At 39.6% G+C, this 13,963-nt stretch overlaps 1 protein-coding gene across 1 annotated transcript in view; it reads right to left on the bottom strand.

Annotated features, from left to right (window-relative positions):
* Nucleotides 1-2,814: 2,814 nt before the first annotated feature.
* SKOR2 (SKI family transcriptional corepressor 2) overlaps nt 2,815-13,963 on the bottom strand; it is a 35,364-nt gene continuing 24,215 nt past the window's right edge. Inside the window, exons 6-7 of the mRNA XM_039228910.1 lie at nt 10,876-10,943; nt 2,815-2,877 (exon numbers count right to left, since the gene is read on the bottom strand). Of these exons, the coding sequence (XP_039084841.1) occupies nt 2,815-2,877; nt 10,876-10,943 (131 nt within the window). The remainder of the gene's footprint in view (nt 2,878-10,875; nt 10,944-13,963) is intronic.

Raw genomic sequence — 13,963 nt, 5'->3', positions numbered from 1 at the left:
TGCCTAGGTTGAAGAAAGGTTTAGATAAATCCATGGGTAATGGGTCTTTAAGGAGTTATCAAGGGAAAGCTAAGAGCATTCAGTGCACATGCTTAAATTTTAGGGTTGGTATTGTTAAGAACAACAATCTGGCTCTTCTAATGGAATTACACAGTTAGTAACTTGGTCTGGGTGGAACCTTATTTTGACTCAACATGGAATTTCTTATGTCCTAATGTAGGGCAAAAAAGATTTGTAGGGCAGTGATATGTGGCAATACTTGCTTGGCTTATTAAGTGGATTGCCTGTGGTTTTGAAAAGCTTCCTCCTCTTAATAGTCATATTGGAATCCACTGGGTGGCAAGAACACAGCACACTACCTTAAGGGTCACTCTTGCATAAGACATTAATGCATCAGTCCCTAATTTGGAAACCTGTGGTCACTCAGCAAGGCAGAATTTGTCTCTCTCCCTTGGTGTAATGATTTTTATTTTGTAATCTCTCTTGGGGTAATTCCTTGCAGGCTTGGCATGTTGAGAATCAAATACTGCCTCAAACAATATGGTTGTGATTCTCTGCTTGGCTGATTTAGCTCAGCATTTAAGTAACCACTAATCTTCTGAAAGCACCAGGGTCTACTTAGAGAAATCCCTGTTGTCTGCAAGGATGGAAACAAAATCAGCATGAAGGAAGCATTAGTTACTAAACACAAATCAATCTTTTTTTTTTTTTTTTCCACCTAGCTGGATGCGATGTTACTGTCAGAGGCATGGTCTCTGGGCAGTGAGTCTTCATTTTGTAGGTACAAGAGCCGTTCATCATCAGCAAGGAAGATGAGTTGGGGAATAAGAAGGAGTAAAAAGAGTTTATTGAAGTTCCTAAGTGGAAATCAAATTACATCATAATGGATGAATATCACAAACGCAGAGTAAAAGAAGCCAGATACAAGAGAACATTCGATACAATGTCCTTTACTAAAGTTCAAAATCAGGCAAAGCTGATCTTCGTTGAGTGGAGGAATTACTGGGCAGCAGTGCAAGGTGGCTCTCTGGTTGCTGGATGTCTAAGTGAGTTCAGCCTGTGAAAATCCATTGAATTTTGATTCGTTGACTTAATGACTTGTATGACTTGGTGATTTTTGACCTTTGATGAATATGTGTTATACTTCAATAAAGATGTTATTTAAAAAATACATCCTAATATATTCTCTTTGACTGGAAAGAGAATTAGTTTAACATTTTCAAATTATTATACCTTTGAGTTTTATCAGCATTAATTTGGGTGATTCTTGCCTTGATTACCTTGGTATTCTGAGTTAAGATTTAGTGAAGTCTGACTGTTCTAAAATTATTCATTTCACAAAACTGGTGCAGAGTTGTCCACTCCAATGAGCAGGAAACTGCCCAATGTCAATCTCAGACATAAGAAGAATACTCGAATGTACAGACCAGAGTCAGCTCACAGGCCAACTTTGTATAACTTCATGGATATGGAAACACAATGACTTATTATTTGACTCTCTTTCTTGCAGAACATCAGCTTACAGAGGACAGGAAGTGCATGCCTTAGGAGCAAGTGGACACTGAATCTAAAGTCAGGAGCCCTGGATCTCTTTCCAACTTTGCAACGTGGACATAAAACATCACATTTCTCTTCTCCATACCTCAGTTCCTTGTGTGTAAAATGAAGGGAAAGCATATGAATGAGATACTGTCTTGGGAAGAGTTTTGAGCTCCTGATGAAAAGGTGAGTGACATAATTATCATTATTTCAGAACAAATGCTGAAGATTATCACTAATAAAGAGGATGACAAGAAGTGGGATTGTCATTTGTACAAAGACAGAGGAGGCTTGTGATATGCAGAAAAGAGGCATGAAGGGAAGAAAAGGAAGCACACACCCGCACAGTACAGAATTCTTTTTGTCAATAGATTCTATTAAGTTGAAAATATGTTCCAGGGGGAAGGATGGGGAAGAATGATTCTGATAGGAATGGATCAAACTGATAAATGACCACACTCCTAGTTGGCCATGAGCACTTACACATGCTCCCTCTGACATCTGAGTTTTTCCCTGATTTAGCATTTCCAGTTGTTAGGTCACCCTAATGTACTGTCACAGAAACAGCAAGCCTTAGTTGTGACATCTCTTCAATTCTAACAATTATATGTCTTCTGTATAATCAAAACGTTGTTTTTGAAATGTTTAGGTATGTTCTGAATACAGTCAATGAATTTTTACTGTCTTCCTCAGAAGCCTGGAATATTTGTCTTTTAAATTGTTTCCAGGGATGTGACCTTGAACTTGACTTCAGCTCTCAACAGTGATTTGGTTTAGGGAAAGAATGAATGAATCTTCCTACAGAAGACGTTCTCCAAGGTCTATGTTGCCTGCAATTGTTCACAGCACCGTCTGTCAGTGGCTCACTGAAAGCCAGATTTCAGGAAGACTTTTAGAAGCAAAGGAGAGGCAGGAAGATGAGACACGGTAAGCATGATTGCTGACATTCCACTTTCCTGCAGAGGGGGCAATACTCGGGCTGTCAAGGAGAATCTCAGAGAGCAGAAAACCTCAAAACAGAACAAAGATCGCTTCGGCCGACTGAGTACAGAATTTCGTTACTTTAGGAATTTCCCAAGGAATCTACAAAATGCACATAGCCTCTGGCTTAGGAAGTCCCATGCCCGAGGCATAACGAAGTTCATCAGCAAATTGGCTGAAACACAGGATGCAACTTTACTAATCCCTTGGGCTATGTCGAACACATAAAGAACATAGCTGAGCAATAACAATTCAGAATTCAGGAAAATCTCTTTCCTCTGGTAAGCTTACCTTTTAGCTTTTGCTGAGATGTGCACCAAGCTTTTCTTTCCTGATCAAGCTTGCTGCATAGGGGATCTGTAAGATAAAAACAGGCAAAGCTGTCCAGATGAGCTAAATTAAAAAAAATTTTTTTTAATGTTTATCTATTCTTGAGAGAGAGAAAGAGCGTGAGTAGAGGAGGGGCAGAGAGAGATGGAAACACAGAATTTGAAGCAGGTTGCGGCTCCCCGAGCCACGAGATCATGACCTGAGCTGATGTCAGATGCTGAACCGACTGAGCCACCCAGGCGTCCCCAGGGAAGCTAAACTTGAAGACAGGTGCATAATGGAGAGCTTTGATTGTGCCTAACAGTTTGAAGGCCAGTAATTTCCTCTCTAAGGAGAAAAAGGTCTCAATCCACTCAGCAACAGCATGGAGCTTCGGATATATAGCAATTCCGAAGGCCTGTTAAAAAGCATATCAAGGACAGAACCGGTGATCACATCAGATTCTTGCTAGAGCTAGTCTTTGAGGTCAGTATATGACATTTCACTTTAAGAAGTTTTTATTTTTTAATTTGCATTTAATAATATGGTACTATTTTTTTATTTAGGTATGAAAACTAAGTTATGATGTTATAATGTATGTCCAAAGTAAAGAGACAAGGATGTGATTACAAACTAGTTCAATGCTATCTTTCATTTAATTAGAGTGACAAATTATGCTATCATTATTATAAATCACAAAAATAAGATGAACTAACTAAACACAAATTATTACTCTGGGTAATTTCCCAATAACTACTAGGAAGCATCAGAAATAATTGCACTGAGTGGAAAATATGACCCTTGAGGATACTACCTGGATAAACTTAAAAAGTACTTTTCAGTGCTGGGACTTCGAATGAAAGCCTATCCCATTTGATACATTACTTTTCACTAGAATATCTGAATGGCTGAAATTGGACTGTGTGTATTATTTAGATTTACCTTTCCATTAACCCCAGTTAAGGCAGTCTATCATTATGTTACTTACCTTCATCATTATAAGACTCAGGACTCAAAAGATTTCCATCTATTGTACATTTAAAGAAAGAAATATTCAGCTTTCTAGAATACAACATGAAATATGGCTGTGATGTGAAAGCAGTGAGGGAGATAAAATTATTTTCATCCGATTAGGCAAGGTTTTTGAATAATGGTACACATACTCTCCACATTTCTAGCTTATCTGTGCTTTGTTCTCCTGATATCCCATCCACAAATACAAGCCTTTTCTAGTGGGAAGGGACCATGAATCTGCAGTGATGTGAGTGACTAAGATTATTGGGACCATTATGCCATAATAACTGTCAGTTGAATCAGCCTTTTTAATGGCAAAGAAGAGAAAAGATTAACATAACCATCTCACTATTTTGATACACAAACACCATGTGGATGCATCTGACAGGCACATATCTGATCAAGAGCACAGACAGCATGAATGAGTTAATGATTCATTCATGTAGTGCCCTTACGGCACTCATATTTGAGGACATGAGCTGCGACGAGGTGGATGACTATGACAAGAGCAGTCACATAGGGACCTACCCTAGTTACCTCTTCTTCTCACTCTACATCATACTACATCTGCTCTCAATAGAGATACACATTTCCCATCACGGTGTTTGCTACGACATGCCAAACACAAGGATTGCCTCTCTCTTTCTGTGCACAATATAACACAGCCTTAAATGGAATTCTATTAGTTAGGATAACAAGCAGAAATGACTGTAGGAGGAATTACTTAATGCAATGTGTTTGTGGCACGCTCACATTTAGAAAGAGTTCTCAACTCAGGATTCTGATACCACAATGATTTAGAAAGGGTTCCATCCTGTTCCGTCCCAGGCACGTTAACATCACCGAGGGCTGGGCGCCTCATCGAAGCTGATAAGCTACTCATCCTAGCCCTAAGAAAACTGCGGGAAGGACATTGCTTTCAGATCTAAGTCAGAAAGCCTTTTTCCTTCCTTCCTTTTCTCCCTAGAAACAATGTAGCATTTCATTAAGGTGAAAAGCTGAGAAAAAAATAAAAAAGACTTAGGGAAAAAAGGACGTTTCCAGGTAAGCACATTTGATTCCCAAATCTACAGACCGGAATTTAAATCCATTTGAAGAATTCTCCCCACTGTTACATTTACATTGTTGCATTTACGGCATTAAAACAAAGTGAAATAGAAGCCAAACAAAAACAAAGATGGAAAGTGCAGACGGTTGTGAGCTGAAAATCATGTATTTTCAATGCTGGGTCCTAAGTCATGAATGATAAGGAATATACGAACATGTGACTCAATGGTTCATGGAAATTACCCTATTTCATCGATTCTAAAATGTACTTTTTTCCCCCTCACATTTTAATGTCTCTAACATTAGGTGTCTTATAATTGAGGGTACCTTGGAATAATAGTTGGAAGTTTCTCTTGTGATACATCAAGTAATGGTGCCTCTTACAATTGACAGTGCTTCGGATTCCAGGAAATTTGATACTGGATTTCACAGAGACCTCAGTGAACACTCTCCAGTTTAGGAGCTCAGGCCCTGGAGGCTCCGTTTAAGCTAATTATTCGATGTACATTTCCTGCACTAGAACTCACAAAAGCTTTCCTTCCATTTTGACCAGCTTACTATTTTTTAAAATTGTTTATTTATTTTTGTGTGAAAGAGAGAGTACAAGTAGGGGTGGGGCCGAGAGAGAGGGAGACACAATCTGAAGCAGGCTCCAGGCTCTGTGCTGACAGCTCGGAACTCGTGAACTGTGAACTCATGACTGAAGTTGGATGCTTAACTGACTGAGCCACGCAGGGGCCCCATTCATTTTGACGAGCTTAAAAATCACCAAGATTGGCATGAACCGCCCCCCCATAAAAAATCCCTCAAATCTATATGAGTTCTAAATTGATTACCTAGTTGGTGCTAGTCTATCAAAAGTCTGGGATCTTACCAAAAAAGATAACTTCCTAGTTTGTGCCAAGAAAGAATTAGCCTGAACTCAGACATTCTGGTGGGTTAACAATGTCAAAAGGAGGAAGAGGAGAAGGCCACAGAACTAAGGACAAGTGATTGCCTTGTCAGGATGCATGGCAATCGATCAATAATGGGGAAAGGACCCACTGTCGTCAAAGGCTGCCTGCTGCTGGAGAAGGTTGAGGCAGCATTCACACCTCTGACATCCAGGACCTCCTTTTCTTGCATATTTAGCCACAAAACCAAAATCCTCCAGTGGCTTGGGGATCTTTTCCTAAGAATATAGTGCCAAACAGTAACTGTCCTACCTACTTTTAAGAAAAAGACATCGGACGTATTTTTAAAAACTCTCTGTGTTGAGGTGTTAGAAGTCTGGACAAGTTCCTATCCTAATGAATCTTGCAGGACCTCCAAGGAAAGACAGTATCACTGAAGAGCTGTGCCCTGGCCAAGGAGGGAGGGCCCCTCTAGCAATAAACACCTCGCTCCTTTCCCTGCAAGGAAGCTCTGTGCTCCCACCATCGGGAAGTTGTAAACTGCTTTTTTACAAGTCCACAGTGAACGCAACATTAGTACTAAATCTATCGATTGAGCGTTATTTTAATTGAGGCTTTTAATGAAGAACTTTGAGACCGGTTTCCCTTGGCTGCATGTGAGTGCAGCATTCTGAGTAAAACAGCAGAGGGCACTTCGAGACTAGCACATGCACTCCATCTAAGCGCCTCTTGGTAGCAATCCAGCAAGTGCAAGGATGTGAATCTGGATCTAGCAATTTACCATGGGTTCTCTTTTGCAGCTTCACAACATCCTTTGAGAATTCTGACTAATGAAGAGCGTGTCTTCAACAAATCTACAGTAGTAGCTTCTATACAGATGCACTGGCTTGCAAGGAAATTGTTGCCATATTATCAATGAAAAAAAAAGTTGTCAAGGCATCATAATGTGTAAATTAGATTCCATTCCAGTCCTTGAAAAACCTCAATCCAAAGGTGATACACTGAGTAAAATATCTCTAGCCTCTTTTTTCATTTATAAAAATTGAGATGTAATTGATATACAACATTGTCTTAGCTTTTTCACCTTCCTCTTAACCATACAGGATGATGGGTTTTATTTTCAAAATTGAACCAAATTTTCCTAGAATCACAATCCACTTGTGAATGACATATTCCCCCCCTCTGAGTTATACTACATACTAAGATTCTCATGAGCTTGTTATATTTTGGAACTTTTGTATTTGGTTCATAGCGAGAAGAATAAATTTCTTTGCTTGTATAACTGACTCTGGCTTGGTAAGGAAAACATTTTAAACATTAGAAAACCCAGAGCAGGGGTGGAAGACTTTACTACAAACTGTGTGAAGTACTATAAACTCTAATTTTAAGCTATTTTTTAAAAAAGAAATTAGCTTGTTGCCCAGGTATAAATGTTAAATAAGCTGCATATGCTTTAAATCTCACGTTGAGATAAACACACATTCATTTATAAGTGTACAAAGAGATCAGTTATTTGACTCCACAGTCATTACAACTTTGCATTTAACAAACTGAAAAAGGAAGCAGTGGTGCAGAAATTATAGTCAGCAGAGAATCTAAAAATGCAGGAGCCAAAGAAATTCATAAGTTTTCTTTCTACAGCAATGACACCCAAGATGCTTTCGATATCGTCTTTTGAATAAGAACACTGTGTAACAGCATAGGATAAATGCATTGTGGGTCTCTGGGAATTGTTACAAAATATGATGGTTTTAATATATTTGAATTCTCCATGATTGCAGGATAGGATGGGTTTTTATGTCATCTAAAGGGGAAAAAAAGCCTATTCTTTAGGCAAATGACTCTTCTGTAATATATGCTCTGTAAACTTTAAATATAAAACAATAAAATAATTTTGAGTGAACTGCTCTATTCTCAGGAAGCAAAGCATGTAACCGTATTTACTGATGAATTAGCTCATTCAACTAAAACTATTGAGAAAGTCAATAATTATGATACCTAGCAACTTCTTGAAAATCTTTAGATAGAATTCTCTAAGGACATTACCCCCTCCCCCAAACGTACTTTAGCAAATAAAACAAGATGAATAAGGGATTTGATAAATTCCTGTTCAGGTAAACTTGAGTCTGCTGCCTCAGTTCCAATGGTATGATGGTATAATGTGAACCCAGGTCTGTCTGGCACAAAAATATATGTAGGCATCAGGACCTGAATAGTCCCAGTATTAGAGGTACTGCTTTGAGAAGGGGCATGCTATGAATTTTATTACTCATACTGGCATAGCATCTGATGACTTGCACGGGCATTTCGTATTTATTAGGCACCCATGCCTTCCTTACTATATTCCCATCAGGGCACAGGTTAGAGCTTACGAGTTCCCCTGGCTGAGGAGCTGACACTTAATGGGCTATATGCGAGTCGTCTTCACCTGAAGTTTGCAGATGTCAGCTATGTCTGTTAGTCACAAGGACAGTGCAATAATCCGGAAACACCTCATAATTCACCAGTATGGCTTTCTTTAGTCGTTTTAGTAGTAGTTTCTTAGCACAAAAGAAAATTTGAGGAAATCAGGAACAAGCCAGGGAAATTTGCAAAAGAATTAAGAGGACCACTCGATGGGAGTATCAGAGCTGTGTCTGGGGTCCTCCCTGGGTGGTGATTCATTCAGCAAATGTTTATGACAGCCACCTGATGATAGGTGCTGGAGGCAGCATGAAGACCCTCCCCATATTAAGGAAGGGGACACAAGAGAAGAAGTGGGAGGGACAAATCATCTCTGTTTCCCCTGTTTCATGTTGCAGTCTGGATGTGGTTTTGTGGATTTAAGAAATTATATGGTACCTACAGGCCTGGGAGGGGAAAATGTCTAGCTTCCCCCAAAGAATTTAATTTGTGACCAGGAATAATTTACTATCTAGAGAAATCTGAATTAATAACACTTGTCTACATAAATGAATACATGATGATAAAGTATCTTGCAATACAGTGTAATAAAAACATTTAGTAATACCAGTTTAGATCTTCCATGTACCAAATATCTCAAAAGACATGAGACACATCTTCTTCTATCAATATTGCTTGCTTATTACATGTATGCAATTATCATTTCCTCTTTGGCTAAAGAAACCAAATGTCACAGAAAATTAAGAGATAAAGCTACATAACTGACCTTAAATAGGGGCACTGAAATAAATACTTACTCCCTTTCCCAAAGCCCATTTTGCTATACACAACCACGCTGAAATCACAAATTTTTTTATTGTATGTGTGGTTTCTTTGTTTTAGTCTGAAAGTGATGTGTAATCAGTAAGGTCTGAAAATTTTATATCCTTTGGCCTTCAAATCTATATTTAAATCCTTCCTTTAGATAGGGGTGCCTGGCTGATTTGGTCAGTTGAGTGTGCGATTCTTGATCCTGGGGTTGTGAGTTCGAGCCCCATGTTGGGAATAGAGATCACTTAAAAATAAAATCCTGAAAAAATTCTTCCTTAGGACAAAGAAAATAATAAGAATAGTCACAGCAAGCAATTAATAGCCCCTATTATCAAAAGCTAAGAACAGTAGATACATTTTTTTAACCTCTTTGGGGGCTTAGTTATCAATCAATTAAGAAAAATCCTTCTGCACTCCCCCCTCCCATGACTTTAGGTACCAACAAACCAAACACAAACAAAAACAAAACCAGAAGTAGGGTCCTGGTTAAGAGGCATATTACACTGAGGTGGCTTTCAGAACAGAGTATTAACCAGCTTGAGGTCAGTGAAAACCAGCGGGAATGGTAAGAGTATAAACAGCACTTTTAACAGAGCCCCCAGAATGGGGAAAAACCTCAGGCACCACAAGGCTGCTTTAAAAATGACTCCAAGGCGCACTTGGGTGGCTCAGCGGGTTGAGTGTCCGACTTCGGCTCAGCTCATGATCTCACAGTTCCTGAATTCAGGCCTTCGTCAGGCTCTGTGCTGACAGTCAGTTTAGGCTTCTGTCTCCCTCTCTCTCTGCCCCTCCCCTGCTTGTGCTTTGTCTCTCACTGTCTCTGTCTCTCTCAAAAATAAACATTTAAAAGACTTTAACCATAAATAAAAAATAAATAAAAATGACTCCGAGCAATCTCCATTCACACAAGCATGGTTTCTCTGATGCAAAAGGAAAACATTGATACCTATCTTCCTCGAGTCATCCTGGCAGACAGCTAGCTACCCAGCTCACTAGACAAAACAGGCGGGTATCCATACATACATGCTTAATAAGATACAGGCAACATGGACCAGCTCAGAAATGTCCAGCAACCCCAATTATTATAGTCATGCTGGGGATACAACTAAGGGTCAGTGTACATCTTCCTTCAGGTAATAAATATCTTACAAATATGGAGCAGAAATTCTATTCCCCGTTGTACTCATGAAAATGACAGAGCCTGGGAGATGGCTTTAAAAGCCCTAATGATTAACACCACATGTATCTGCATGGGGATAAAGGGTGGTGAATTCAGAATGAAAAAAACCAAAAAGCCAACAAAAAACCCCACTACGTTCATTTACCAGGCACCTTCCTGCTTCCCTGTTTCCACACGAATACATCTTAGTGTCCATTTTTCGGTGTGATCAGGAGAAGGTGAATAACACATTTCATTGGGAAATAATCATTTCACTTCAAGTGATTCACTTCAATTAAGTGTATTTATAGTAAGTTCTATTGGCAGCAGAGGGCGTGGCTCAGGTCTGGGCACCGAAAGGAGAGGAAGAGAGCAGACAATCACCTTCCGCTGAGCTTCTAGCACATCCCAGCGCCCCGTGTTCACAGGTTTGCACAGTGAGAAGAGATGCAGGTACCCCTGGCTCACCCACAGAGACAATTTACACATCTGTCTATTAACACATGGTAGGTAGTTACATTTCGAGGAAACGAACTGACACATCTGTTTATCCTGTGTCTAAGTAAATCTTTTGGTAATTAGCATCTAAACCAGCTGAGAGGTAAGTGGTAAGTGGACCAAAGGGCTTCACGGCAAAAACGTGAACAGTTTCACTCACACCGGGTGGTTTGCAAACAAACCTATCAAGTTACGTGCATTTTTAAGTAGAAATCATCTTACGATTTGTAATTGCTGCACCATTTCTTCTCGGTAGGCTAGTTCCCTTTTCATCTGATCCTGAAAATTATCTGGTAGGAGAGAGAAATAGACAAAGACATCAATTAAAGTTGCAAAATCTTATTTTAGTAATTTTAGTAAAAATGTTCATGATGGTGCAGGAGAAGCCCCTCTCCCTTTTTAGTATTTTTAGAAAGCATTGTGTGTGTGTGTGTGTGTGTGTGTGTTTAAAGTAAATCATATGGATTTTTGAAGGGATGGTTTTAAGGCTCTATAATGAGAACAGACAATTTTGAGAGGGTACGGTCTCTATCTCATAGTTCCCAGTATCCCTTGGCCCAGATGATCCCTCGCATATAATAACTAGTCGGGAATGTCTGGTGCAGTCATGCTCTCTCCACCTTTGCGCACACAAGCAAGTTACAGGTGATTGAGAGCTTCCACTGTCTTCAGAAGGCAGTGTGAGTGTGGGCGTGAACCTCAGATCTATGCGGATCATAGGAAATGTGGACCCTAGTGCATGTCATGCCTCCTGGGTGATAATACAAAGGTCCGTTAGCCACACCTGCCTCACCTCAACCCCAAGTGATAAACATACTCTGACTCTCCCAATCTGCCAGCTCTCTCACCCTGCATCAGCCTTATTTTGTCGTCCTCCATGGGCCTGGAGCAGTTTTACGGACCATGCCTCCATCCGAGAAAGGGGTGGGGGAGGAGCTTTCAGAGATACTGTTATGAGGTCTTCATATCATATTGATCATTTTTTGGAGGAAAGGACTTTCCAACGTGTATCATTTGCAACCTCTCCATGTGATCTTTTTAAAACCCTAGGTCCTGCTAACTTGAGCATTTTCTGCCTTAAATGAGAACCTCACATGTTTTCCTATTGAATCTGCGGTGGATAGTCAGGGTAGCAGTTTGGAGAAACCAGAAACTGTCACATCTTTTCCTCTACTCTTCCTTTCCCCTCTGCAGCCACTGGGGTGTGTGAGTCCTTTACGGTCTGACTCCATCCTCGCCTCCCTTTGCCACTGTCACCTCCCCAACGCTGACACCTCTTCCCTGAATAGCTTCCCAACTGACTGCTTGGCCTCTGGTCCCTCCTCTGCAAATCCCTTTGCTTCTGCTGAAAAATGGCTTCCCAACGCTTACAAGATGATGAATCCTGTACCCCTTGTGAGATTCTGGGGAGTTGGAAATTAAAAAAGCATTGTCCTTTTAATTTTTTTGACTTCTCCCTTCCTATATTATTTGAATTCCTTCCCCATCCTATGCAAGTTTTTAAAATTAGTTACTTATTTAATTGATTAATTAATACTGGGTTGTTTTTTTTTAGAGCAGTTTTAGGTTCACCACAAAATTAAAGGGAAGGTACAGAGATTTCCCATGTACCCACTGCCCCCACACCTACATATCCCCCCTCATTATCAACAAGCCTCCCCAGAGTGGGACATTTGTTACAGTGGATGGACTTACACTGACAGATTGTCATCATCCAAAATCCATAGTCTGTCTTAGGGTTCACTTTGGTATTGTTCGTTTTATGGATTTGGACAAATATATAATGACATATATTCACCATTATAATTTCAGGATATCCACCAGTATAATATCAAAGATATAGAGTATTTTCACTGTCCTAAAACTCTCTATGTTCTGCCTGTTCAACTCTCTTCTCCACCCCTGATCAGGCAACCCCTGATTTTTTATTGTCTCTTTATTTGTCTTGCCTTTTATATTTTTTAAAAAGACTCATTCCCTACTCCCATCTTTGAGTTTAATGTGAAAGGTACCGTAATAGGAGTAAGTATGTGGCACAGTGCAGGGGGCAAGGGAGAAGCCCTTATCCTCTTGGGGAGTGAAGGGAGAGGAAATGCTTGAACAGAGATGTAGAGAACAGTGTTTTATAGAAAGTCAAGGGAGGAGGAGTGAGGAATAGCAAGTGGCTTAGTTAGTTGTAGCAAAGAGGGTAGAGGAAGTCCCTGCACCCCATTACCCACCAAACCTGGCTGGGGTACCTCCTTGGGATCCCAGAAGATGGTAAGGACAATTCAGAGTAGAATGGTGATACTTAGTCCTTAATTAATTCATGCTCATTGCTCTAGGAGGGTCCACTTAATACAATTCTTTAAGATAAAATGAAAAAAGGGGCACCTGGGTGGCTCAGTTGGTTAAGTGTCCAACTTTGGCTCAGGTCATGATCTCACAGTTTGTGGATTCAAGCCTTGCACCGGGCTCTGTGCTGACAGCTCAGAGCCTGGAGCCTGCTTCAGATTCTGTGTCTCCCTCTCTCTCTCTGCCCCCCTGTCACTTGTGCTCTATCTGTCTGCCTCTCTCTCAAAAATAAACATTTACAAAAAGATAAAATGAAAAAAAAAATAAAGCTACTAAAGCGTTAGGAAAAGTGGTGAATATTTTTGTAAAATATGGGTGGGGAAGGGTATCAGAGATAGAAAAACTGAAAAAGGAAAAAATTGATAGATTTGATTAGACAAACATTTAAAACTTCAGTAGGACAAAAAAATACAAAAAAAATGGAACCCTCAAAACTTAGAAGATCATAGTCAACATTGACAGCTAATTGATACAAATAAAAGAATATGTGTGATGTGACAAAGAATATTTTAGTATAGAAAGAGTTCATAGAGATCAATAAGAAGAATACTGAGAAGAGAATATAATGGACATTCACCAAACCTACAAATGGAAAGTAGACATGAAGTATGTTCACCATCCCTAGCAATGAAAGGAAATAGTATGAGCTACTATTTTTGCATTTCAGTTAGCAGAGATTAAATGAAAAGGTAGTATGTGGTGTTCCAAGATTGGGAATATAAATTAGTACAGCCTTCTGGAAAGCAAAAAGACATTATGTATCAAGAGCTGTAAAAAGTTCATACTCTTTAACATAGGAATCCTTTCAAGAGTTTATCCTAAGGGAATCGCTATAGATGTGTATAAGGATTTAGTTACAGCGAAGCCCATCATCTAAAGCTTTGAGAACTTTAATGTACAACATAACAGTGCATTTATAAGCTCAAAATGTATTAAAGACCTAAATGTGAGACCCAAAACCATAAGGAAAAGAACA

Source organism: Hyaena hyaena, unplaced genomic scaffold (assembly GCF_003009895.1).
Source record: "Hyaena hyaena isolate Hyena2069 unplaced genomic scaffold, ASM300989v1 scaffold_33, whole genome shotgun sequence".
Classification (NCBI taxonomy): domain Eukaryota; kingdom Metazoa; phylum Chordata; class Mammalia; order Carnivora; family Hyaenidae; genus Hyaena; species Hyaena hyaena.
This window is presented reverse-complemented; position numbering and strand designations above follow the sequence as displayed.